At 46.7% G+C, this 27,738-nt stretch overlaps 2 protein-coding genes across 2 annotated transcripts in view; both read right to left on the reverse strand.

The window, feature by feature from the left end:
- The window catches only part of LOC117726445 (receptor-type tyrosine-protein phosphatase O-like), a 27,686-nt gene extending 691 nt beyond the window's left edge, over window positions 1–26,995 (reverse strand). Inside the window, exons 1-14 of the mRNA XM_034526736.1 lie at window positions 26,844–26,995; window positions 26,260–26,398; window positions 24,323–24,443; window positions 19,701–19,769; window positions 14,512–14,595; window positions 13,125–13,160; window positions 4,513–4,594; window positions 2,975–3,065; window positions 2,713–2,789; window positions 1,565–1,699; window positions 868–990; window positions 625–779; window positions 217–352; window positions 1–119 (exon numbers count right to left, since the gene is read on the reverse strand). The exon at window positions 1–119 is cut by the window's left edge and continues 6 nt beyond it. Of these exons, the coding sequence (XP_034382627.1) occupies window positions 15–119; window positions 217–352; window positions 625–779; window positions 868–990; window positions 1,565–1,699; window positions 2,713–2,789; window positions 2,975–3,065; window positions 4,513–4,594; window positions 13,125–13,160; window positions 14,512–14,595; window positions 19,701–19,769; window positions 24,323–24,435 (1,206 nt within the window). The 5' untranslated portion in view covers window positions 24,436–24,443; window positions 26,260–26,398; window positions 26,844–26,995 and the 3' untranslated portion in view covers window positions 1–14. The remainder of the gene's footprint in view (window positions 120–216; window positions 353–624; window positions 780–867; window positions 991–1,564; window positions 1,700–2,712; window positions 2,790–2,974; window positions 3,066–4,512; window positions 4,595–13,124; window positions 13,161–14,511; window positions 14,596–19,700; window positions 19,770–24,322; window positions 24,444–26,259; window positions 26,399–26,843) is intronic.
- The window catches only part of LOC117726536 (receptor-type tyrosine-protein phosphatase O-like), a 31,985-nt gene continuing 28,809 nt past the window's right edge, over window positions 24,563–27,738 (reverse strand). The window contains exons 13-15 of the mRNA XM_034526865.1: window positions 26,892–27,019; window positions 26,260–26,398; window positions 24,563–24,603 (exon numbers count right to left, since the gene is read on the reverse strand). Coding sequence (XP_034382756.1) covers window positions 24,563–24,603; window positions 26,260–26,398; window positions 26,892–27,019 — 308 coding nt within the window. The remainder of the gene's footprint in view (window positions 24,604–26,259; window positions 26,399–26,891; window positions 27,020–27,738) is intronic.

Genomic DNA, 27,738 nt, shown 5'->3' on the forward strand with positions numbered 1-27,738 from the left:
AGGAGCCTCCATCTTTATGTCTTGCTGGCGTTCTCGTAGATGACATCAGAGGTGACGGACTGCTGCTTCTTCTTCTTCCACATCAACAGGACGCACTGGTGGATGAACACGTACTGCTCCTGCAGACAGAACAACCAATCAGAGAGCGGCTTCAGGGGGGACACCGGCCCTCCAATCAGAGAGCGGCTTCAGGGGGGACAGGTGAGTCCCTCTCACCTCAGTCTGGACCATGGACAGGCGGTGCGAGCGCATCTCGGACACCATCCCCAGGATGTCTGCGAACTCGTGTTCCCTGATGTGCTGCATGAGGCGGTCCAGAGCGATGAAGGTCCCGGTCCGGCCCACTCCAGCACTGCAGCACAGACGGTACACCTGGTTAACTTAAACCAGGTTATCTTAAACCTGGTTAAGACTAGAGAAGCCTTGCCTGAACCCCACAGAGTCCTAACCCCCCATAGAGTCCTGATCCCCAACAGACTTCTGACAGAGTCACAGAGTCCTAACCCCCAACAGACTCCTGACCCTCACATAGTCCTGACCCTCACAGAGTCCTAACCCCCAACAGACTCCTGACCCTCACATAGTCCTGACCCTCACAGACTCCTAACCCCCCACAGACTCCACCTGCAGTGGACGATGATGGGGTCTCTGGTCCGGTTGGCCTGCTGACGGACTATGTGAACGAACTGCAGGATGCTTTCGATGGCGTTGACGGTGGGGACGCCGTGGTCGGGCCACGAAGTGTAGTTCAGGTGGAGGACGTCCTGAGACTCGTCGGCCTGCAGGGGGAGACAAAGACCAGCGAGAGGGTGAACCCGCAGCCGAGACCCGAGAACAGGACCCCGAACCGGAGGTTGAGAAACTCACGTATCCCAGTCTGAACTTCCTGATGGTCCACTCTGGAGACTCCGACTCCGACAGCATCTCCACACTGAGCTCTCCGTACATCACGGGCTCATCTGTGAACGGCCAGTAGTGGTCGCACTTCACCTGGAACACAACACAGAGGTATATATACGTATATTTATATATATCCATTTCCATCCATCCATCCATTTTCAATACCGCTTATCCTCATTAGGGGGCGCTGGAGCCTATCCCAGCTGATATAGGGCGAAGGCAGGGGACACCCTGGACAGGCCGCCAGTCCATCGAGGGCACATGTAGGGACATACAACCATTCACTCTCACATTCACACCTATGGGACATTTAGAGATCAATTAACCTGCAGCATGTCTTTGGACTGTGGGAGGAAGCCGGAGAGCCCGGAGAGAACCCACGCTGCCACGGGGAGAACATGCAAACTCCACACAGAAGGACCGCTCCGACCGGGAATCGAACCCACGGCCCTCTTGCTGTGAGGCGACAGTGCTAGCCACTACACCACCGTGCAGCCCAAAAAATCATACATACATATGTATATATATATGTTATCTACATATATATATATATATACATATATATGCGTATATATGTATATCTATATGTATATATACATATGTATATGTATATATAGATATATATCTCTATGTATATGTATTTGTACTATAAGCCACCACCCACCCTCCTGCGCTCGCTGCACTGCGTCAACATGACCACGATCGTGCTCCTCTGCTGCAGAACCATCTTCCAGAAGTCGTTGCGGGTCTCCGGCAGCGGCCCCTGGGTGGCGATGTACTCGTTTGTGTTCTTGTAGCCCTGAAGGTACAAAAACACACTTTTACTGTCATAAACAAATACAGACACAGGAAATAAAGTCTGATATTATTAGTATCATATACACTGAGAGGAAGTATTACTTTCTACTTCATGTACTTCTACTCCAGTACTTTTTACTTGCCTCAGTTACTTTACAGTTTAGGGTTGTATACTCTTTATAGTATATATACAATATAAATATATATATATAAACTACAATTGTACAATTCACTAATGAACTGATTAATATTACAATAATATACAGTAAACTGTACGTTATACATGTAACATTTGACATTTTATATTCAATTTCAGTTTCAATTCTTGCATTGTGTTGATTGTTGTTGATTGTTTAATGTTATTGTCCAATGTTGCGCAACCCGCCATGACAAATTCTTTTTATACTTGAATTTAGTAAATTCACTATAATTATTGAATAAATCCCTTTTACTAATCTTTAATTCTTGAATTCAATGTTTTTACTTAATTTATCGATTTTAGTCAAACTTGAAGGCTGAATTTAATAAATCTTCTGCTATTTTTGACTTATTTAGGAACAATTCATGTTTTCTATTAATATTAATACTTTTTTTATATTGATTATGTTTAATTTGACTTTTTCTTAGTTGGATTTAGAAACATATTTCTTCAGTTATTTTCATTACAGAAGATTTACATCTTTATAAATCGTATATTTATATATATTTCTTTTATCTTTTATATATATATATACATTAATGTATATATGTATAAATAAATATATTTATATTTATAAATATTTATGTATAAATAAATATATATAATTATACATATATGTATAAATATATATATTTATGAATATATGTATAAATACATGATTATATATAATTATATATATTTATTTTTGTATATATACATATATAAATATTTATATATTTATGTTTGTATATATATAAATATAAATATGTATGTATTATATATTCATGAATAAATTTGTATTTATATATAAATGAATATATCTCATAATAACTCACAGGTATGTAGTTGGCGTTGATGTAGTCTGAACCTTCATCGTTGTGCATCGAGATCAAATTCACCCGACTGAAGTCGTCTGGAGGGAAAGAATTAAAGATTTAAATGTTCTGTTTGACTTGTTTTAAAATCATGTGACTTTCATCAATGAATCGGATTTGTTTGATTTGTAATTAATCAAGTTTCTCTTAATATTCATGGAGTTCTTTAGTTTTGCGAGGTTCGTCCTCTTTCCCCCAGAATGCTTTGCGGTCAGCGACTCACAGGGAAGGATGTTGGTGTATCTGTTCTTGGGCCTGTTGACGGGCAGGTCAGCTGCATCATGGGAAAGATCCAGACCGACACTCTTCAGCTCCTGAAAACCCATAGAGGTGTGAAACCGAGCTTTAAACCAGCTTTAACTAGCTCTAAACCTGACTTAAACCAGCTCTAAACCTGACTTAAACCAGCTCAGCTCTAAACCTGACTTAAACCAGCTCTAAACCTGCTGTAAACCAGCTCTAAACCTGACTTAAACCTGCTCTAAACCTGCTGTAAACCAGCTCTAAACCTGACTTAAACCAGCTCTAAACCTATTGTAAACCAGCTCTAAACCTGCTGTAAACCAGCTCTAAACCTGACTTAAACCAGCTCTAAACCTGACTTAAACCAGCTCTAAACCTATTGTAAACCAGCTCTAAACCTGCTGTAAACCAGACTTAAACCTGCTGTAAACCAGCTCTAAACCTGACTTAAACCAGCTCTAAACCTATTGTAAACCAGCTCTAAACCTATTGTAAACCAGCTCTAAACCTGCTGTAAACCAGCTCTAAACCTGACTTAAACCAGCTCTAAACCAGCTCTAAACCTGACTTAAACCAGCTCTAAACCTATTGTAAACCTGACTTAAACCTGCTGTAAACCAGCTCTAAACCTGACTTAAACCTGCTGTAAACCAGCTCTAAACCTGCTGTAAACCAGCTGTAAACCTGACTTAAACCAGCTCTAAACCTGCTGTAAACCAGCTCTAAACCTGACTTAAACCTGCTGTAAACCAGCTCTAAACCTGCTGTAAACCAGCTCTAAACCTGACTTAAACCAGCTCTAAACCAGCTCTAAACCTGACTTAAACCAGCTCTAAACCTATTGTAAACCTGACTTAAACCTGCTGTAAACCAGCTCTAAACCTGACTTAAACCTGCTGTAAACCAGCTCTAAACCTGCTGTAAACCAGCTCTAAACCTGACTTAAACCAGCTCTAAACCTGCTGTAAACCAGCTCTAAACCTGACTTAAACCTGCTGTAAACCAGCTCTAAACCTGCTGTAAACCAGCTCTAAACCTGACTTAAACCTGCTGTAAACCAGCTCTAAACCTGACTTAAACCTGCTGTAAACCAGCTCTAAACCTGACTTAAACCTGCTGTAAACCAGCTCTAAACCTGACTTAAACCAGCTCTAAACCTGACTTAAACCTGCTGTAAACCAGCTCTAAACCTGACTTAAACCTGCTGTAAACCAGCTCTAAACCTGACTTAAACCAGCTCTAAACCTGACTTAAACCTGCTGTAAACCAGCTCTAAACCTGACTTAAACCTGCTGTAAACCAGCTCTAAACCTGCTGTAAACCAGCTCTAAACCTGACTTAAACCAGCTCTAAACCTGACTTAAACCTGCTGTAAACCAGCTCTAAACCTGACTTAAACCTGCTGTAAACCAGCTCTAAACCTGCTGTAAACCAGCTCTAAACCTGCTGTAAACCAGCTCTAAACCTGACTTAAACCTGCTGTAAACCAGCTCTAAACCTGACTTAAACCTGCCTTACCTCAAACTGCAGAGAGAACTTGTAGGCCGAGTCTTTGCTCATTTCTTTGAAGTAGGCGTCGAAGTCGTCGAGCTGCACGGGGCTGAAACAACAACAAACGCTTCATGTTTACAAATATTAAATAGTATATCATAAATATTACATATGAGATATTAGCTATTGAATATTAAATATTAGATATTAAATAGTATATCATAAATATTCAATATTATAAAGCGACATGGAAACAGGTTTATTGTACATTTATGAATCTTCTTCTCTTTGATCTGCGGAATTAATTAGTTTCTGGCTGAAGGTCGTTAATAGTGCGCCAGCAGCAAATACACAACATGAACACATGAACACACAACATGAACACATGACTACATGAACACGCAACATGAACACATGACTACATGAACACATGAACACGCAACATTAACACATGAACACACAACATGAACACATGAACACACAACATGAACACATGAACACACAACATGAACACATGAACACATGAACACGCAACATGAACACATGAACACATGACTACATGAACACATGAACACATGACTACATGAACACATGAACACGCAACATGAACACATGAACACATGACTACATGAACACATGAACACACAACATGAACACATGGACACACAAATACACAAAATGAACACATAAACACACAAATACACGACATGACCACATAACTACATGAACACACAACATTGACACATGAACACACAAATACACAACATAAACACACACATACACAACATGACCACATGACTACATGAACATGCAACATGAACACACAAACACACAACATGAACACATGAACACATGACTACATAAACACACGAATACACAACATGAACACACAAATACACAATATGACCACATGACTACATGAACACGCAACATGAACACATGAACACGCAACATGAACACATGAACACACAACATGAACACATGAACACATGACTACATAAACACATGAACACGCAACATGAACACATGAACACACAAACACACAACATGAACACATGACTACATAAACACACGAATACACGACATGAACACACAAATACACAATATGAACACATGACTACATTACATAAACAAATGCACACAGAACATGAACACATGGACACAAACACATAAACACATGACTAAATAATAATAACTTTATTTATTTAGCACCTTTAAAAACAGGATTTACAAAGTGATAAATAAACACACAAATACACAACATGAACACAAAAACACAACATGAACATATGAACATGTGCACACATAAAAAGACAAATATAAAACATGAACACATGAATAAATAAACACACAAATACACAACATGAACACATGAACACACAAATACACAACATGAACACATGAACACACAAATACACAACATAAACACATGAAACACACATATACAACACTTGACTACATGAACGCATGACTACATGACTACATATACGCATGGACACATACACATGAACACACAATATGAACACACAAATACACAACATGAACACATGACTAAATAAACACACAAACACACAAATACAAAACATGAACACATGACTACATAAACACACAAATACAAAACATGAACACATGACTACATAAACACACAAATACACAACATGAACACATGAACACAAACACATGAACACACAAATAGACAACATAAACACACAAATACACAACATGAACATATGAACACATGAAGACTTGACTACATGAATGCATGACTACATATACGCGTGGACACATGAGTCGCATGAACACATGAACACACAACATGAACACACAAATACACAACATGAACACATGACTAAATAAATACACAAACACACAACATGAACACATGATTAAATAGACACACAAATACACAACATGAACACATGACTGCATAAACACATGACTATATGAACACATGAACATATTAACTCATGAACACATGAACACATGACTAGATGAACGCATGACTACATGAGCACATGACTACATGAACACATTAACACACAAATACAAAACATGAACATGACTACATAAACACACAAATACACAGCATGAACACATGAACACAAACACATGAACACACAAATACACAACATAAACACAGAAATACACAACATAAACACATGAAACACACATATACACATGAACACATGAACACTTGACTACATGAATGCATGACTACATATACGCATGGACACATGAGTCGCATGAACACATGAACACACAACATGAACACACAAATACACAACATGAACACATGACTAAATAAACACACAAACACACAAATAAACAACATGAACACATGATTAAATAGACACACAAATACACAACATGAACACATGACTAAATAAACACAAACACACAACATGAACACATGATTAAATAGACACACAAATACACAACATGAACACATGACTACATGAACACATTAACACACAAATACAAAACATGAACATGACTACATAAACACACAAATACACAACATGAACACATGAACACATGACTACATGAACGCATGAACACATGACTACAAGAACACATGAACACATGACTACATGAACACATGACCACATGACTATATGAACGCATGAACACATGACAACAAGAACACATGAACACATGACTACATGAACACATGACCACATGACTATATGAACGCATGAACACATGACAACAAGAACACATGAACACATGAACACATGACCACATGAACACATGACTACATGAACACATGAACGCATGAACACATGACTACATGAACACATGACCACATGACTACATGAACACATGACCACATGACTACATGAACACATGAACACATGACAACAAGAACACATGAACACATGACTACATGAACACATGACCACATGACTATATGAACGCATGAACACATGACAACAAGAACACATGAACACATGAACACATGACCACATGAACACATGACTACATGAACACATGAACGCATGAACACATGACTACATGAACACATGACCACATGACTACATGAACACATGACCACATGACTACATGAACACATGAACACATGACTACATGAACGCATGACCACATGACTATATGAACACATGACTACATGAACACATGAACGCATGACCACATGACTACATGAACACATGAACACATGACTATATGAACGCATGACCACATGACTACAAGAACACATGACCACATGACTACATGAACGCATGACCACATGACTACATGAACGCATGAACACATGACAACAAGAACACATGAACACATGAACGCATGAACGCATGACCACATGACTACATGAACACATGAACGCATGAACGCATGACCACATGACTACAAGAACACATGAACACATGACTACATGAACACATGACTATATGAACGCATGACCACATGACTATATGAACGCATGACCACATGACAACAAGAACACATGAACACATGACTACATGAACACATGACTACATGAACACATGACTACATGAACGCATGACCACATGACTACATGAACACATGACTACATGAACGCATGAACACATTACATTACATTTCATGTCATTTAGCTGACGCTTTTATCCAAAGCGACTTACAATAAGTGCATTAAACCATGAGTCCAAACTCAGAACAACAAGAATCAAGAAAGTACAATTTCTTCAATAAAGTTAAACTACAAAGTGCTATCAGTAAGAGACATTTAAGTGCTGCTAAAGTGTTAAACTACAGAGTGCTATCAGTAAGAGACATTTAAGTGCTGCTAAAGTGTTAAACTACAGAGTGCTATCAGTAAGAGACATTTAAGTGCTGCTAAAGTGTTAAACTACAGAGTGCCATCAGTAAGAGACATTTAAGTGCTACTAAAGTGTTAAACTACAAAGTGCTATCAGTAAGAGACATTTAAGTGCTGCTAAAGTGTTAAACTACAGAGTGCCATCAGTAAGAGACATTTAAATGCTACTAAAGTGTTAAACTACAAAGTGCTATCAGTAAGAGACATTTAAGTGCTGCTAAAGTGTTAAACTACAAAGTGCTATCAGTAAGAGACATTTAAGTGCTACTAGAGTGCTACTACGGCTCTACCTTCCCTATTCAAGGTATAGTCACTAAGATGTGTTTTTAGTTTGTTGAGTGTTTAGCTCGAAGTGAAGGAGCTACAAGCTGATTGGCAGAAGCCGAGAGAAGTGAACGGGCTGGGGTGTGAGGTTAGACCATGTCCTGGTGTGAGGTTAGACCATGTCCTGGTGTGAGGTTAGACCATGTCCTGGGTGTGAGGTTAGACCATGTCCTGGTGTGAGGTTAGACCATGTCCTGGGTGTGAGGTTAGACCATGTCCTGGTGTGAGGTTAGACCATGTCCTGGGTGTGAGGTTAGACCATGTCCTGGATGTGAGGTTAGACCATGTCCTGGGTGTGAGGTTAGACCATGTCCTGGTGTGAGGTTAGACCATGTCCTGGTGTGAGGTTAGACCATGTCCTGGATGTGAGGTTAGACCATGTCCTGGTGTGAGGTTAGACCATGTCCTGGGTGTGAGGTTAGACCATGTCCTGGATGTGAGGTTAGACCATGTCCTGGATGTGAGGTTAGACCATGTCCTGGGTGTGAGGTTAGACCATGTCCTGGGTGTGAGGTTAGACCATGTCCTGGGTGTGAGGTTAGACCATGTCCTGGGTGTGAGGTTAGACCATGTCCTGGATGTGAGGTTAGACCATGTCCTGGGTGTGAGGTTAGACCATGTCCTGGTGTGAGGTTAGACCATGTCCTGGGTGTGAGGTTAGACCATGTCCTGGGTGTGAGGTTAGACCATGTCCTGGATGTGAGGTTAGACCATGTCCTGGGTGTGAGGTTAGACCATGTCCTGGGTGTGAGGTTAGACCATGTCCTGGGTTAGACCATGTCCTGGGTGTGAGGTTAGACCATGTCCTGGGTGTGAGGTTAGACCATGTCCTGGATGTGAGGTTAGACCATGTCCTGGGTGTGAGGTTAGACCATGTCCTGGTGTGAGGTTAGACCATGTCCTGGTGTGAGGTTAGACCATGTCCTGGATGTGAGGTTAGACCATGTCCTGGTGTGAGGTTAGACCATGTCCTGGGTGTGAGGTTAGACCATGTCCTGGATGTGAGGTTAGACCATGTCCTGGATGTGAGGTTAGACCATGTCCTGGGTGTGAGGTTAGACCATGTCCTGGGTGTGAGGTTAGATCATGTCCTGGGTGTGAGGTTAGACCATGTCCTGGGTGTGAGGTTAGACCATGTCCTGGGTGTGAGGTTAGACCATGTCCTGGGTGTGAGGTTAGACCATGTCCTGGGTGTGAGGTTAGACCATGTCCTGGGTGTGAGGTTAGACCATGTCCTGGATGTGAGGTTAGACCATGTCCTGGGTGTGAGGTTAGACCATGTCCTGGGTGTGAGGTTAGACCATGTCCTGGGTGTGAGGTTAGACCATGTCCTGGATGTGAGGTTAGACCATGTCCTGGGTGTGAGGTTAGACCATGTCCTGGGTGTGAGGTTAGACCATGTCCTGGGTTAGACCATGTCCTGGGTGTGAGGTTAGACCATGTCCTGGGTGTGAGGTTAGACCATGTCCTGGATGTGAGGTTAGACCATGTCCTGGGTGTGAGGTTAGACCATGTCCTGGTGTGAAGTTAGACCATGTCCTGGGTGTGAGGTTAGACCATGTCCTGGATGTGAGGTTAGACCATGTCCTGGTGTGAAGTTAGACCATGTCCTGGGTGTGAGGTTAGACCATGTCCTGGGTGTGAGGTTAGACCATGTCCTGGATGTGAGGTTAGACCATGTCCTGGTGTGAGGTTAGACCATGTCCTGGGTGTGAGGTTAGACCATGTCCTGGATGTGAGGTTAGACCATGTCCTGGGTTTGAGGTTAGACCATGTCCTGGATGTGAGGTTAGACCATGTCCTGGGTGTGAGGTTAGACCATGTCCTGGATGTGAGGTTAGACCATGTCCTGGATGTGAGGTTAGACCATGTCCTGGTGTGAGGTTAGACCATGTCCTGGGTGTAGACCAGACATGATCTGTTCGCAGCACGGTACGCAAGTACCAATGTTTTGAAGCGGAGGAGGACACATGACTACATAAACACATGAACGCATGACTACATGAACACATGAACACATGACTACATGAACACATGAACACATGAACACATAACTACATGAACACATGAACACATGAACACATGACTACATGAACACATGACTACATAAACACATGAACACATGACTACATGAACACATGAACACATGACTACATGAACACATGAACACATGAACACATAACTACATGAACACATGAACACATGAACACATGACTACATGAACACATGACTACATGAACGCATGAACACATGACTACATGAACGCATGAACACATGACTACATGAACACATGAACACATGAACACATAACTACATGAACACATGAACACATGAACACATGACTACATGAACACATGACTACATGAACGCATGAACACATGACTACATGAACGCATGAACACATGACTACATGAACACATGAACACATGACTACATGAACACATGACTACATGAACACATGACTACATGAACACATGAACACATGACTACATGAACACATGAACACATGAACACATGAACACATGACTACATGACTACAAGAACACATGACTACATGAACACATGACTACATGAACACATGACTACATGACTACAAGAACACATGACTACATGAACACATGAACACATGACTACATAAACACATGAACGCATGACTACATGAACACATGAACACATGAACACATAACTACATGAACACATGAACACATGACTACATGAACACATGACTACATGAACGCATGAACACATGACTACATGAACGCATGAACACATGACTACATGAACACATGAACACATGACTACATGAACACATGACTACATGAACACATGACTACATGAACACATGAACACATGACTACATGAACACATGACTACATGAACGCATGAACACATGACTACATGAACGCATGAACACATGACTACATGAACGCATGAACACATGACTACATGAACACATGACTACATGAACACATGACTACATGAACACATGAACACATGACTACATGAACGCATGAACACATGAACACATGACTACATGAACACATGACTACATGAACACATGAACGCATGAACACATGACTACATGAACACATGACTACATGAACACATGAACACATGACTACATGAACACATGACTACATGAACACATGACTACATGAACACATGAACACATGACTACATGAACACATGACTACATGAACACATGAACACATGACTACATGAACACATGACTACATGAACACATGACTACATGAACACATGAACACATGACTATATGAACACATGACTACATGAACGCATGAACACATGACTACATGAACACATGACTACATGAACACATGAACACATGACTACATGAACACATGAACACATGACTACATGAACACATGAACACATGACTACATGAACGCATGAACACATGACTACATGAACACATGACTACATGAACACATGAACACATGACTACATGAACACATGAACACATGACTACATGAACACATGACTACATGAACACATGAACACATGACTACATGAACACATGACTACATGAACACATGAACACATGACTACATGAACACATGACTACATGAACGCATGAACACATGACTACATGAACACATGACTACATGAACACATGAACACATGACTACATGAACACATGAACACATGACTACATGAACACATGAACACATGAACACATGACTACATGAACACATGACTACATGAACACATGACTACATGAACACATGAACACATGACTACATGACTACATGAACACATGACTACATGAACACATGACTACATGAACACATGAACACATGACTACATGACTACATGAACACATGACTACATGAACGCATGAACACATGACTACATGAACGCATGAACACATGACTACATGAACACATGAACACATGACTACATGAACACATGAACGGACGAACACATGACTACATGAACACATGACTCCATGACTACATGAACACATGACTACATGAACACATGAACACATGACTACATGAACACATGACTACATGAACACATGAACACATGACTACATGAACACATGACTGCATGAACACATGAACACATGACTACATGAACACATGAACACATGACTACATGAACGCATGAACACATGACTACATGAACACATGAACACATGACTACATGAACACATGACTACATGAACGCATGAACACATGACTACATGAACGCATGAACACATGACTACATGAACGCATGAACACATGACTACATGAACACATGACTACATGAACGCATGAACACATGACTACATGAACGCATGAACACATGAACACATGACTACATGAGCGCATGAACACATGAACACATGACTACATGAACACATGACTACATGAACGCATGAACACATGAACGCATGAACACATGAACACATGACTACATGAACGCATGAACACATGACTACATGAACACATGAACACATGAGTCGCATGCAGCCTTTTAGTCTCGTTACCTCGTCAGCTTCCGTTTCTTTAGCGCCGTCTTGCTCCTAAAACACAAACATGGTGAAGACTATATTTCATTAAATATTAAATATTTCATAATAAATTACACTTAATAACATTTAGACTTCAGGGTTTGACCGATGTGGGTTTCAAGACTTTATTGATGCTGATTTGTTTTAATTCTTAATGAAATATTATATCCTTTGAAATTTGCTGATTAAATATGGAGAAGTAAATCATTATTATATTCAGGGTTTATTTTGTGACACCGGCTGTATTCAGTGGTCAGACAAAAAAGTCAAATCAGTTTTAATGAAAAGTATGGAAGTCAATGGCTGAAATATCAACATTAAGTCAATTTCATTCCATTCAATTTACTTTGTAACATCTAAAATAAATAAATCACAAAATCAAATGAAAAAGGTAATTTTTCCATTAATGTATTTTCTGTGTGTTTTGTATTATAATAAAATTGTAATAAAAACCAACATATATTTATTTATTATAAAACATTTATTTTTTAAGTTTTGCAGAAATGTAATTGGCTTTTTTTATTTTTTATGATTGATTTAATTCCAATCAAAAATGTCACAAAAGTTCTCGTATCAATTCTGAATAATCAGGAATTAAATTAGGATATTTAGATACAATTTAAATGTGGCACAATTATCTGCAAACTGGAAAATAAAAAGTAAATTTCACATTAGGTTCTACATTATTTGACAATGCAGTTTTATTTTGCAAAGTACGGAAAAAAAATTGTACATGAATTCAAAATGTTAGTTTTGTGCAAACATGACTATGTGATTATTGTCAGCCATAAACTTCCAATTAAAGTGCCTATGGAACCATCCATCGGTCAAACCCTCCAGAACAGAGCTTTAAAATAATATTCATAATAATAAACTAGCAGCAATATCATGCTCAGAGATTTGATTCCTTCACTTAATGAACAGACATGCAGCTTTCTTATATTTACACGTATCTATCGTTTAGTCTTCATCCTTCTTACCATTTCAGACCTCCGGATCACAAATCGTCGACTTGGATATGGAGGTTTCTCTAACCATCAACATGCACGTTAATAACATCTACGGCTATCATATCATAAAATATCACATAGAAGCTACGCTAACAGCTGCACTACAAACTGAAGGACAGACGGCATGCAGACACCAGACAGTTAGCATCAGCAGTTAGAATCAGCAGTTAGCATCAACAGTTAGCATCAGCAGTTAGCATCAGCAGTTGGTTTTGCTCTTTTCATGGAAGACTGAAGATCACTAGCCCTCATATAGTTCTTGATCCAGACCTCCTTTAGGTCTGGATCAAGATCCGTACTGAGGGCTGTGGCTCTGCTCAGACCCTGAAGTGAAGTGTCTTTGGCTTACTTACCAGGGGTTAATATAAAAAGCCAACAGATAGTCAGTCCAGAGGCAGGATGGCAGGAGAGTAAGGAAGGCAAAGAGGCTTCTTCGCCTGAAGGGGTTCAAACAAACAATGGAATAAAAACACAAAGACACGCAGACGGCAGGAGGAGAACATGGAGCTCCGTTAGTCGAGCGTCACATTAGAACACAGAGTTAATGCTTCATGCAGCCGCCGGTGAACCGGCTTCCCTATGGAGGACAACGGGCGGACAACGGGCGTCTCTATGGAGGACAACGGGCGGACAACGGGCGTCCCTATGGAGGACAACGGGCGGACAACGGGCGTCCCTATGGAGGACAACGGGCGTCACTATGGAGGACAACGGGCGGACAACGGGCGTCTCTATGGAGGACAACGGGCGGACAACGGGCGTCTCTATGGAGGACAACGGGCGGACAACGGGCGTCCCTATGGAGGACAACGGGCGGACAACGGGCGTCCCTATGGAGGACAACGGGCGGACAACGGGCGTCTCTATGGAGGACAACGGGCGGACAACGGGCGTCCCTATGGAGGACAACGGGCGGACAACGGGCGTCCCTATGGAGGACAACGGGCGTCACTATGGAGGACAACGGGCGTCACTATGGAGGACAACGGGCGGACAACGGGCGTCTCTATGGAGGACAACGGGCGGACAACGGGCGTCCCTATGGAGGACAACGGGCGGACAACGGGCGTCCCTATGGAGGACAACGGGCGTCCCTATGGAGGACAACGGGCGTCACTATGGAGGACAACGGGCGGACAACGGGCGTCTCTATGGAGGACAACGGGCGGACAACGGGCGTCCCTATGGAGGACAACGGGCGTCCCTATGGAGGACAACGGGCGTCACTATGGAGGACAACGGGCGTCACTATGGAGGACAACGGGCGTCACTATGGAGGACAACGGGCGGACAACGGGCGTCCCTATGGAGGACAACGGGCGTCACTATGGAGGACAACGGGCGTCACTATGGAGGACAACGGGCGTCACTATGGAGGACAACGGGCGTCACTATGGAGGACAACGGGCGGACAACGGGCGTCTCTATGGAGGACAACGGGCGGACAACGGGCGTCCCTATGGAGGACAACGGGCGTCTCTATGGAGGACAACGGGCGGACAACGGGCGTCCCTATGGAGGACAACGGGCGTCACTATGGAGGACAACGGGCGGACAACGGGCGTCTCTATAGAGGACAACGGGCGGACAACGGGCGTCCCTATGGAGGACAACGGGCGGACAACGGGCGTCCCTATGGAGGACAACGGGCGGACAACGGGCGTCTCTATGGAGGACAACGGGCGGACAACGGGCGTCCCTATGGAAGACAACGGGCGTCACTATGGAGGACAACGGGCGGACAACGGGCGTCCCTATGGAGGACAACGGGCGTCACTATGGAGGACAACGGGCGGACAACGGGCGTCCCTAAGGAGGACAACGGGCGTCACTATGGAGGACAACGGGCGTCCCTATGGAGGACAACGGGCGTCACTATGGAGGACAACGGGCGGACAACGGGCGTCCCTAAGGAGGACAACGGGCGTCACTATGGAGGACAACGGGCGTCACTATGGAGGACAACGGACGTCCCTATGGAGGACAACGGGCGTCCCTATGGAGGACAACGGACGGACAACGGGCGTCCCTATGGAGGAAACGGGCGTCTCTATGGAGGACAACGGGCGTCCCTATGGAGGACAACGGGCGTCACTATGGAGGACAACGGACGTCCCTATGGAGGACAACGGGCGTCCCTATGGAGGACAACGGGCGGACAACGGGCGTCCCTATGGAGGACAACGGGCGTCACTATGGAGGACAACGGACGTCCCTATGGAGGACAACGGACGGACAACGGGCGTCCCTATGGAGGACAACGGGCGTCACTATGGAGGACAACGGGCGGACAACGGGCGTCCCTAAGGAGGACAACGGGCGTCACTATGGAGGACAACGGGCGTCCCTATGGAGGACAACGGGCGGACAACGGGCGTCCCTATGGAGGACAACGGGCGTCTCTATGGAGGACAACGGGCGTCCCTATGGAGGACAACGGGCGTCTCTATGGAGGACAACGGGCGTCACTATGGAGGACAACGGGCGTCACTATGGAGGACAACGGACGTCCCTATGGAGGACAACGGGCGTCCCTATGGAGGACAACGGGCGTCACTATGGAGGACAACGGACGTCCCTATGGAGGACAACGGACGGACAACGGGCGTCCCTATGGAGGACAACGGGCGTCACTATGGAGGACAACGGGCGGACAACGGGCGTCCCTATGTAGGACAACGGGCGGACAACGGGCGTCCCTATGTAGGACAACGGGCGGACAACGGGCGTCCCTATGGAGGACAACGGGCGGACAACGGGCGTCTCTATGGAGGACAACGGGCGGACAACGGGCGTCCCTATGGAGGACAACGGGCGTCCCTATGGAGGACAACGGGCGGACAACGGGCGTCTCTATGGAGGACAACGGGCGTCCCTATGGAGGATAACGGACGTCCCTATGGAGGACAACGGGCGTCACTATGGAGGACAACGGGCGTCACTATGGAGGACAACGAGCATCTCTATGGAGGACAACGGGCGTCACTAAGGAGGACAACGGACGTCCCTAAGGAGGACAACGGACGTCCCTATGGAGGACAACGGGCGTCACTATGGAGGACAACGAGCATCTCTATGGCGGACAACGGGCGTCCGTATGGAGGACAACGGACGTTCCTATGGAGGACAACAGGCGTCACTATGGAGGACAACGGGCGGACAACGGGCGTCCCTAAGGAGGACAACGGGCGTCACTATGGAGGACAACGGGCGTCCCTATGGAGGACAACGGGCGTCACTATGGAGGACAACGGGCGGACAACGGGCGTCCCTAAGGAGGACAACGGGCGTCACTATGGAGGACAACGGGCGTCACTATGGAGGACAACGGACGTCCCTATGGAGGACAACGGGCGTCCCTATGGAGGACAACGGACGGACAACGGGCGTCCCTATGGAGGACAACGGGCGTCTCTATGGAGGACAACGGGCGTCCCTATGGAGGACAACGGGCGTCACTATGGAGGACAACGGACGTCCCTATGGAGGACAACGGGCGTCCCTATGGAGGACAACGGGCGGACAACGGGCGTCCCTATGGAGGACAACGGGCGTCACTATGGAGGACAACGGACGTCCCTATGGAGGACAACGGACGGACAACGGGCGTCCCTATGGAGGACAACGGGCGTCACTATGGAGGACAACGGGCGGACAACGGGCGTCCCTAAGGAGGACAACGGGCGTCACTATGGAGGACAACGGGCGTCCCTATGGAGGACAACGGGCGGACAACGGGCGTCCCTATGGAGGACAACGGGCGTCTCTATGGAGGACAACGGGCGTCCCTATGGAGGACAACGGGCGTCTCTATGGAGGACAACGGGCGTCACTATGGAGGACAACAGGCGTCACTATGGAGGACAACGGACGTCCCTATGGAGGACAACGGGCGTCCCTATGGAGGACAACGGGCGTCACTATGGAGGACAACGGACGTCCCTATGGAGGACAACGGACGGACAACGGGCGTCCCTATGGAGGACAACGGGCGTCACTATGGAGGACAACGGGCGTCCCTATGTAGGACAACGGGCGGACAACGGGCGTCCCTATGTAGGACAACGGGCGGACAACGGGCGTCCCTATGGAGGACAACGGGCGGACAACGGGCGTCTCTATGGAGGACAACGGGCGGACAACGGGCGTCCCTATGGAGGACAACGGGCGTCCCTATGGAGGACAACGGGCGGACAACGGGCGTCTCTATGGAGGACAACGGGCGTCCCTATGGAGGATAACGGACGTCCCTATGGAGGACAACGGGCGTCACTATGGAGGACAACGGGCGTCACTATGGAGGACAACGAGCATCTCTATGGAGGACAACGGGCGTCACTAAGGAGGACAACGGACGTCCCTAAGGAGGACAACGGACGTCCCTATGGAGGACAACGGGCGTCACTATGGAGGACAACGAGCATCTCTATGGCGGACAACGGGCGTCCGTATGGAGGACAACGGACGTTCCTATGGAGGACAACAGGCGTCACTAAGGAGGACAACGGACGTCCCTATGGAGGACAACGGGCGTCACTATGGAGGACAACGGACGTCCCTATGGAGGACAACGGGCGTCACTATGGAGGACAACGGACGTCCCTATGGAGGACAACGGGCGTCACTATGGAGGACAACGAGCATCTCTATGGCGGACAACGGGCGTCCGTATGGAGGACAACGGACGTTCCTATGGAGGACAACAGGCGTCACTAAGGAGGACAACGGACGTCCCTATGGAGGACAACGGGCGTCACTAAGGAGGACAACGAGCATCTCTATGGAGGACAACGGGCGTCTCTATGGAGGACAACGGGCGTCCCTATGGAGGACAACGGGCGTCACTAAGGAGGACAACGGACGTCCCTATGGAGGACAACGGACGTCCCTATGGAGGACAACGGGCGTCCCTATGGAGGACAACGGGCGTCACTATGGAGGACAACGAGCATCTCTATGGAGGACAACGGGCGTCACTAAGGAGGACAACGGACGTCCCTAAGGAGGACAACGGGCATCACTATGGAGAACAACGGGCATCTCTATGGAGGACAACGAACGTCTCTATGAAGGACAACGGGCGTCACTAAGGAGGTCAACGGGCTTCCCTATGGAGGACAACGGGCGTCCCTATGGAGGACAACGGGCGTCCCTATGGAGGACAACGGGCGTCTCTATGGAGGACAACGGGCGTCCCTATGGAGGACAACGGGCGTACCTATGGAGGACAACGGGCATTCTATGGAGGACAACGGACGTCCCTATGGAGGACAACGGGCGTCCCTATGGAGGACAACGGGCGTACCTATGGAGGACAACGGGCATCCTATGGAGGACAACGGACGTCCCTATGGAGGACAACGGACGTCCCTATGGAGGACAACGGACGTCCCTATGGAGGACAACGGATGTCCCTATGGAGGACAACGGGCATCACTAAGGAGGACAACGGGCGTCCCTATGGAGGACAACGGACGTCCCTATGGAGGACAACGGGCGTCCCTATGGAGGACAACGGGTAGACAGAGGAGGAGGAGCCTACCAGTTATAAGGAAGCTTCCCGTCTCTTTCAAACGAAGCAAAGTTCACAAAGGTCTCTGCGCCGCATTCTCTGAAACAGAAAACAAAGAAACACAAGAGTTTGAGGAAGTCACAAATATCTGATGACTGGTCAGAAAAGACAGGAAGTGAGCGGAAAATAACGGAACTACGGTTTGATAGAATGTGATGGAACACATTCTGAGTCCCCATATAACACATTCTGAGTCCTCATATAACACATTCTGAGTCCCCTGAGTCCCCATATAACACATTCTGAGTCCCCATATAACACATTCTGAGTCCCCATATAACACATTCTGAGTCCCCATATAACACATTCTGAGTCCTCATATAACACATTCTGAGTCCCCATATAACACATTCTGAGTCCTCATATAACACATTCTGAGTCCCCATATAACACATTCTGAGTCCCCATATAACACATTCTGAGTCCTCATATAACACATTCTGAGTCCCCATATAACACATTCTGAGTCCCCATATAACACATTCTGAGTCCCCATATAACACATTCTGAGTCCCCATATAACACATTCTGAGTCCCCATATAACACATTCTGAGCCATTGTGAACGAGCCCTGATGCGGTTAACGAAGTAGCTAAAGTGCTCTATTATGCTACAACGTGACATTTTGTAACTTTTTGGGTGTTGGTGTGCCACAGGATTTTTTTTTATTGTAAGAAATGTGCCGCGTTGAAAAACAGTCCCCTTAAACCCCTTAAACCACATTTTAAGTCTATGGTGAAGGTGGTGAAGGTGGTGAAGATGAAGGTGGTGAAGGTGATGAAGGTGATGAAGGTGGTGAAGATGAAGGTGGTGAAGGTGGTGAAGGTGGTAAAGGTGGTGAAGATGAAGGTGATGAAGGTGGTGAAGGTGGTGAAGGTGGTGAAGATGAAGGTGGTGAAGGTGGTAAAGGTGGTGAAGATGGTGAAGATGAAGGTGATGAAGGTGGTGAAGGTGGTGAAGATGAAGGTGGTGAAGGTGGTAAAGGTGGTGAAGATGAAGGTGGTGAAGGTGGTAAAGGTGGTGAAGATGGTGAAGATGAAGGTGGTGAAGGTGGTAAAGGTGGTGAAGATGAAGGTGATGAAGGTGGTGAAGGTGGTGAAGGTGGTGAAGATGAAGGTGGTGAAGGTGATGAAGGTGATGAAGGTGATGAAGGTGGTGAAGGTGGTGAAGGTGGTGAAGATGAAGGTGGTGAAGATGAAGGTGGTGAAGGTGATGAAGGTGGTGAAGGTGATGAAGGTGGTGAAGGTGGTGAAGGTGGTAAAGGTGGTGAAGGTGGTGAAGATGAAGGTGGTGAAGGTGATGAAGGTGGTGAAGGTGGTGAAGATGAAGGTGGTGAAGGTGATGAAGGTGATGAAGGTGGTGAAGGTGATGAAGGTGGTGAAGGTGATGAAGGTGATGAAGGTGGTAAAGGTGGTGAAGGTGGTGAAGGTGGTGAAGGTGGTGAAGGTGGTGAAGGTGATGAAGGTGATGAAGGTGGTAAAGGTGGTGAAGGTGGTGAAGGTGATGAAGGTGGTGAAGGTGATGAAGGTGGTGAAGGTGGTGAAGGTGGTGAAGGTGGTGAAGGTGATGAAGGTGATGAAGGTGGTAAAGGTGGTGAAGGTGGTGAAGGTGATGAAGGTGGTGAAGGTGATGAAGGTGGTGAAGGTGGTGAAGGTGGTGAAGGTGATGAAGGTGGTGAAGGTGATGAAGGTGGTGAAGGTGGTGAAGGTGCTAAAGGTGATGAAGGTGATGAAGGTGAAAAAAAAAACAGTCCCCTTAAACCCCTTAAACCACATTTTAAGTCTATGGTGAAGGTGGTGAAGGTGGTGAAGATGAAGGTGGTGAAGGTGGTGAAGGTGATGAAGGTGGTGAAGATGAAGGTGGTGAAGGTGGTGAAGATGAAGGTGATGAAGGTGGTGAAGGTGGTGAAGATGATGGTGATGAAGGTGGTGAAGATGAAGGTGGTGAAGGTGATGAAGGTGGTGAAGATGAAGGTGATGAAGGTGGTGAAGGTGGTGAAGATGAAGGTGGTGAAGGTGATGAAGGTGGTGAAGGTGGTGAAGGTGGTGAAGGTGGTGAAGGTGGTGAAGGTGGTGAAGATGAAGGTAGTGAAGGTGATGAAGGTGGTGAAGATGAAGGTGATGAAGGTGGTGAAGGTGGTGAAGATGAAGGTGGTGAAGGTGATGAAGGTGGTGAAGGTGGTGAAGGTGGTGAAGGTGGTGAAGGTGGTGAAGGTGATGAAGGTGGTGAAGGTGATGAAGATGAAGGTGATGAAGGTGATGAAGGTGGTGAAGGTGGTGAAGGTGGTGAAGGTGATGAAGGTGGTGAAGGTGATGAAGGTGGTGAAGGTGATGAAGGTGGTAAAGGTGGTGAAGGTGGTGAAGATGAAGGTGATGAAGGTGATGAAGGTGGTGAAGGTGGTGAAGGTGGTGAAGGTGATGAAGGTGGTGAAGGTGATGAAGGTGGTGAAGGTGGTGAAGGTGCTAAAGGTGATGAAGGTGATGAAGGTGATGAAGGTGGTGAAGATGAAGGTGATGAAGGTGATGAAGGTGGTGAAGGTGATGAAGGTGGTGAAGGTGATGAAGGTGGTGAAGGTGGTGAAGGTGATGAAGGTGGTGAAGGTGATGAAGGTGGTGAAGGTGATGAAGGTGGTAAAGGTGGTAAAGGTGGTGAAGGTGATGAAGGTGGTGAAGGTGGTGAAGGTGATGAAGGTGATGAAGGTGGTGAAGGTGGTGAAGGTGGTGAAGGTGATGAAGGTGGTGAAGGTGATGAAGGTGGTGAAGGTGATGAAGGTGATGAAGGTGATGAAGGTGGTGAAGGTGATGAAGGTGGTGAAGGTGATGAAGGTGGTGAAGGTGGTGAAGGTGGTGAAGGTGATGAAGGTGGTGAAGGTGATGAAGGTGATGAAGGTGGTGAAGGTGATGAAGGTGGTGAAGGTGATGAAGGTGATGAAGGTGGTAAAGGTGGTGAAGGTGGTGAAGGTGATGAAGGTGGTGAAGGTGGTGAAGGTGGTGAAGGTGATGAAGGTGGTGAAGGTGGTGAAGGTGGTGAAGGTGATGAAGGTGGTGAAGGTGGTGAAGGTGGTGAAGGTGGTGAAGGTGATGAAGGTGATGAAGGTGGTGAAGGTGGTGAAGATGAAGGTGGTGAAGGTGGTGAAGGTGGTAAAGGTGGTGAAGATGAAGGTGATGAAGGTGGTGAAGGTGGTGAAGGTGGTGAAGGTGGTGAAGATGAAGGTGGTGAAGGTGATGAAGGTGATGAAGGTGATGAAGGTGGTGAAGGTGATGAAGGTGGTGAAGATGAAGGTGATGAAGGTGGTGAAGGTGGTGAAGATGAAGGTGATGAAGGTGGTGAAGGTGGTGAAGATGAAGGTGATGAAGGTGGTGAAGATGATGGTGATGAAGGTGGTGAAGATGAAGGTGATGAAGGTGATGAAGGTGGTGAAGATGAAGGTGATGAAGGTGGTGAAGGTGGTGAAGATGAAGGTGATGAAGGTGGTGAAGGTGGTGAAGATGATGAAGATGAAGGTGATGAAGGTGGTGAAGGTGGTGAAGGTGGTGAAGATGAAGGTGATGAAGGTGGTGAAGGTGGTGAAGGTGATGAAGATGAAGGTGATGAAGGTGGTGAAGGTGGTGAAGGTGATGAAGGTGATGAAGGTGGTGAAGGTGGTGAAGGTGATGAAGGTGATGAAGGTGGTGAAGGTGGTGAAGGTGGTGAAGGTGATGAAGGTGGTGAAGGTGGTGAAGGTGATGAAGGTGGTGAAGGTGGTGAAGGTGATGAAGGTGGTGAAGGTGGTGAAGGTGATGAAGGTGGTGAAGGTGATGAAGGTGGTGAAGGTGGTGAAGGTGGTGAAGGTGGTGAAGGTGATGAAGGTGATGAAGGTGGTGAAGGTGGTGAAGGTGATGAAGGTGGTAAAGGTGATGAAGGTGGTGAAGGTGATGAAGATGAAGGTGATGAAGGTGGTGAAGGTGGTGAAGGTGGTGAAGGTGATGAAGGTGATGAAGGTGGTGAAGGTGGTGAAGGTGATGAAGGTGGTAAAGGTGATGAAGGTGGTGAAGGTGGTGAAGGTGATGAAGGTGGTGAAGGTGATGAAGGTGGTGAAGGTGGTGAAGGTGGTGAAGGTGATGAAGGTGATGAAGGTGGTGAAGGTGGTGAAGGTGGTGAAGGTGGTGAAGGTGGTGAAGGTGGTGAAGGTGGTGAAGGTGATGAAGGTGGTGAAGGTGGTGAAGGTGATGAAGGTGGTGAAGGTGGTGAAGGTGGTGAAGGTGGTGAAGGTGGTGAAGGTGGTGAAGGTGGTGAAGGTGGTGAAGGTGGTGAAGGTGGTGAAGGTGGTGAAGGTGATGAAGGTGGTGAAGGTGGTGAAGGTGATGAAGGTGGTGAAGGTGGTGAAGGTGGTGAAGGTGATGAAGGTGGTGAAGGTGGTGAAGGTGATGAAGGTGGTGAAGGTGGTGAAGGTGGTGAAGGTGGTGAAGGTGGTGAAGGTGATGAAGGTGGTGAAGGTGGTGAAGGTGGTGAAGGTGGTGAAGGTGATGAAGGTGGTGAAGGTGGTGAAGGTGATGAAGGTGGTGAAGGTGGTGAAGGTGATGAAGGTGGTGAAGGTGGTGAAGGTGGTGTACCTGGTCATCTGCAGGTGCTTCTTGCGGAGGATCAGCAGCAGCAGGACCAGCAGGCTGAGGAGCAGGAAGCTGAGGACGGCCAGAGCCGAGATGGCGGCCACGCTCGGGTTCATCTCCTTCGCTGCAGAAACAACGAGTCATCATGTCGCCTAAATTCATAAAGATCTTGTCCACAGCGCTACCATCCATCAGTTCACATTCACTAAATAAAATCCTTCCACCTGCCTTTTAAGTAGGCTTTTATTGTGAAAACCCCACAGGAAGTGTTTTAATCTCACCAGCTTGGTAGATATTGAAGAAAACAGTGAAGTAGAAATGTTATAAGGGCCCAGGTGAGATAAGGGCCCAGGTGAGATAAGGGCCCAGGTGAGATAAGGGCCCAGGTGACATAAGGCCCCAGGTGAGATAAGGGCCCAGGTGAGATAAGGGCCCCAGGTGAGATAAGGGCCCAGGTGAGATAAGGCCCCAGGTGAGATAAGGGCCCAGGTGAGATAAGGGCCCAGGTGAGATAAGGCCCCAGGTGACATAAGGCCCCAGGTGACATAAGGCCCCAGGTGAGATAAGGGCCCCAGGTGAGATAAGGGCCCAGGTGAGATAAGGGCCCAGGTGACATAAGGCCCCAGGTGAGATAAGGGCCCAGGTGAGATAAGGGCCCAGGTGACATAAGGCCCCAGGTGAGATAAGGGCCCAGGTGAGATAAGGGCCCAGGTGAGATAAGGGCCCAGGTGACATAAGGCCCCAGGTGAGATAAGGGCCCAGGTGAGATAAGGGCCCAGGTGACATAAGGCCCCAGGTGAGATAAGGGCCCAGGTGAGATAAGGGCCCAGGTGAGATAAGGGCCCAGGTGAGATAAGGGCCCAGGTGACATAAGGCCCCAGGTGAGATAAGGGCCCAGGTGAGATAAGGGCCCAGGTGAGATAAGGGCCCAGGTGAGATAAGGGCCCAGGTGACATAAGGCCCCAGGTGAGATAAGGGCCCAGGTGAGATAAGGGCCCAGGTGAGATAAGGGCCCAGGTGACATAAGGCCCCAGGTGAGATAAGGGCCCCAGGTGAGATAAGGGCCCAGGTGAGATAAGGGCCCCAGGTGAGATAAGGGCCCATGTGAGATAAGGGCCCAGGTGAGATAAGGGCCCAGGTGAGATAAGGGCCCCAGGTGAGATAAGGGCCCAGGTGAGATAAGGGCCCAGGTGAGATAAGGGCCCAGGTGACATAAGGGCCCAGGTGACATAAGGCCCCAGGTGAGATAAGGGCCCAGGTGAGATAAGGGCCCCAGGTGAGATAAGGGCCCAGGTGAGATAAGGGCCCAGGTGACATAAGGCCGCAGGTGAGATAAGGGCCCAGGTGAGATAAGGGCCCAGGTGAGATAAGGGCCCAGGTGAGATAAGGGCCCAGGTGACATAAGGCCCCAGGTGAGATAAGGGCCCAGGTGAGATAAGGGCCCAGGTGACATAAGGCCCCAGGTGAGATAAGGGCCCAGGTGAGATAAGGGCCCAGGTGAGATAAGGGCCCAGGTGACATAAGGCCCCAGGTGAGATAAGGGCCCAGGTGAGATAAGGGCCCAGGTGAGATAAGGGCCCAGGTGACATAAGGCCCCAGGTGAGATAAGGGCCCCAGGTGAGATAAGGGCCCAGGTGAGATAAGGGCCCAGGTGAGATAAGGGCCCAGGGGAGATAAGGGCCCAGGTGAGATAAGGCCCCAGGTGAGATAAGGGCCCAGGTGAGATAAGGGCCCCAGGTGAGATAAGGGCCCAGGTGAGATAAGGGCCCAGGGGAGATAAGGGCCCAGGTGAGATAAGGCCCCAGGTGAGATAAGGGCCCAGGTGAGATAAGGGCCCCAGGTGAGATAAGGGCCCAGGTGAGATAAGGGCCCAGGTGAGATAAGGGCCCAGGGGAGATAAGCGCCCAGGTGAGATAAGGGCCCCTTAAGGGCCCCGGTACCGGCGGTGCTGATGGTGATGTGCGCCGGCTTGCTGGCCGTGCTGTAGCTGAAGCTGGTGACGGTGCAGTTGTAGGAGGACGAGGGCTTCAGGCCGGAGACCGTGACCACGTGGGAGCTGCAGGTCTGAGGCTCGCGGGTCTGTGGAGGGAGACATTGGGATTATTATTAATATTAACATTATTATTATTAATCATCCTGCTTCGCCTCAGATACACTTTTATTATTGACCAAAAATCTGTTCCTTTTATTTGAATTTTCTATTTTATTTAACCTGAATCAAACTGTTTCTTTGTCTTATTATTCTTAATATGAATAAAGTAATACATACAAATAAATAAGTAAGTATAGTAAAGTAATAAATGAATAAGCAAATACACACATACATAAATACATAAATAAACAAATAAATAAATAAGCAAATACATAAAATAATAAATACCTAAATAAGTAAAAACATGAATAAATAAATACATAAAGGATAGTATCCTGCTTTATTCAAACCGTAATCTTATGAATCAATAGACTTTAAATGTTTACACCGTAAGAAATCTCTTAAACTGTAATTAATAATAATAATTCTTACTGTGAATAGATAAAAGGTTAAGGTCTCCTCAGTCCGTTACACGCGTACCTTGAGCTCCGTGCCGGTGGCTCTGCAGAGGACCTGGTAGTGGTCCACCACGCCGTCCTCGGTCCACAGCAACGTCACGGCGGACGCGGTGGCGTTCACGGCGTACAGCGACCTCGGAGCGGCCGGCTCTGGAGGAACCACATCACGAGGGGAACAGGAAGTGGAGCGGGTTTCACTTTCTCTTTCAGGGGGTTACCACGGCAACCAGCCGGTCTAACCCCGCCTGCAGGTCTCGATCCTCATGAGGACTCAAGTCATCAGACCAGCTATACCCAGGGACTTTAGTTCTGGTCCTCAGTTTAGTCCTGGTCCTCTATACACCTCTGTTTAGTCCTGGTCCTCTATACACCTCTGTTTAGTCCTGGTCCTCTATACACCTCTGTTTAGTCCTGGTCCTCTATACACCTCTGGTTAGTCCTGGTCCTCTATACACCTCTGTTTAGTCCTGGTCCTCTATACACCTCAGTTTAGTCCTGGTCCTCTATACACCTCTGTTTAGTCCTGGTCCTCTATACACCTCAGTTTAGTCCTGGTCCTCTATACACCTCAGTTTAGTCCTGATCCTCTATACACCTCAGTTTAGTCCTGGTCCTCTATACACCTCAGTTTAGTCCTGGTCCTCTATACACCTCAGTTTAGTCCTGGTCCTCTATACACCTCAGTTTAGTCCTGATCCTCTATACACCTCAGTTTAGTCCTGGTCCTCTATACACATCTGTTTGGTCCTGGTCCTCTATACACCTCAGTTTAGTCCTGGTCCTCTATACACCTCTGTTTAGTCCTGGTCCTCTATACACCTCTGTTTAGTCCTGATCCTCTATACACCTCAGTTTAGTCCTGGTCCTCT

The sequence above is a fragment of the Cyclopterus lumpus genome, chromosome 23, assembly GCF_009769545.1.
Source record: "Cyclopterus lumpus isolate fCycLum1 chromosome 23, fCycLum1.pri, whole genome shotgun sequence".
Classification (NCBI taxonomy): Eukaryota; Metazoa; Chordata; class Actinopteri; order Perciformes; family Cyclopteridae; genus Cyclopterus; species Cyclopterus lumpus.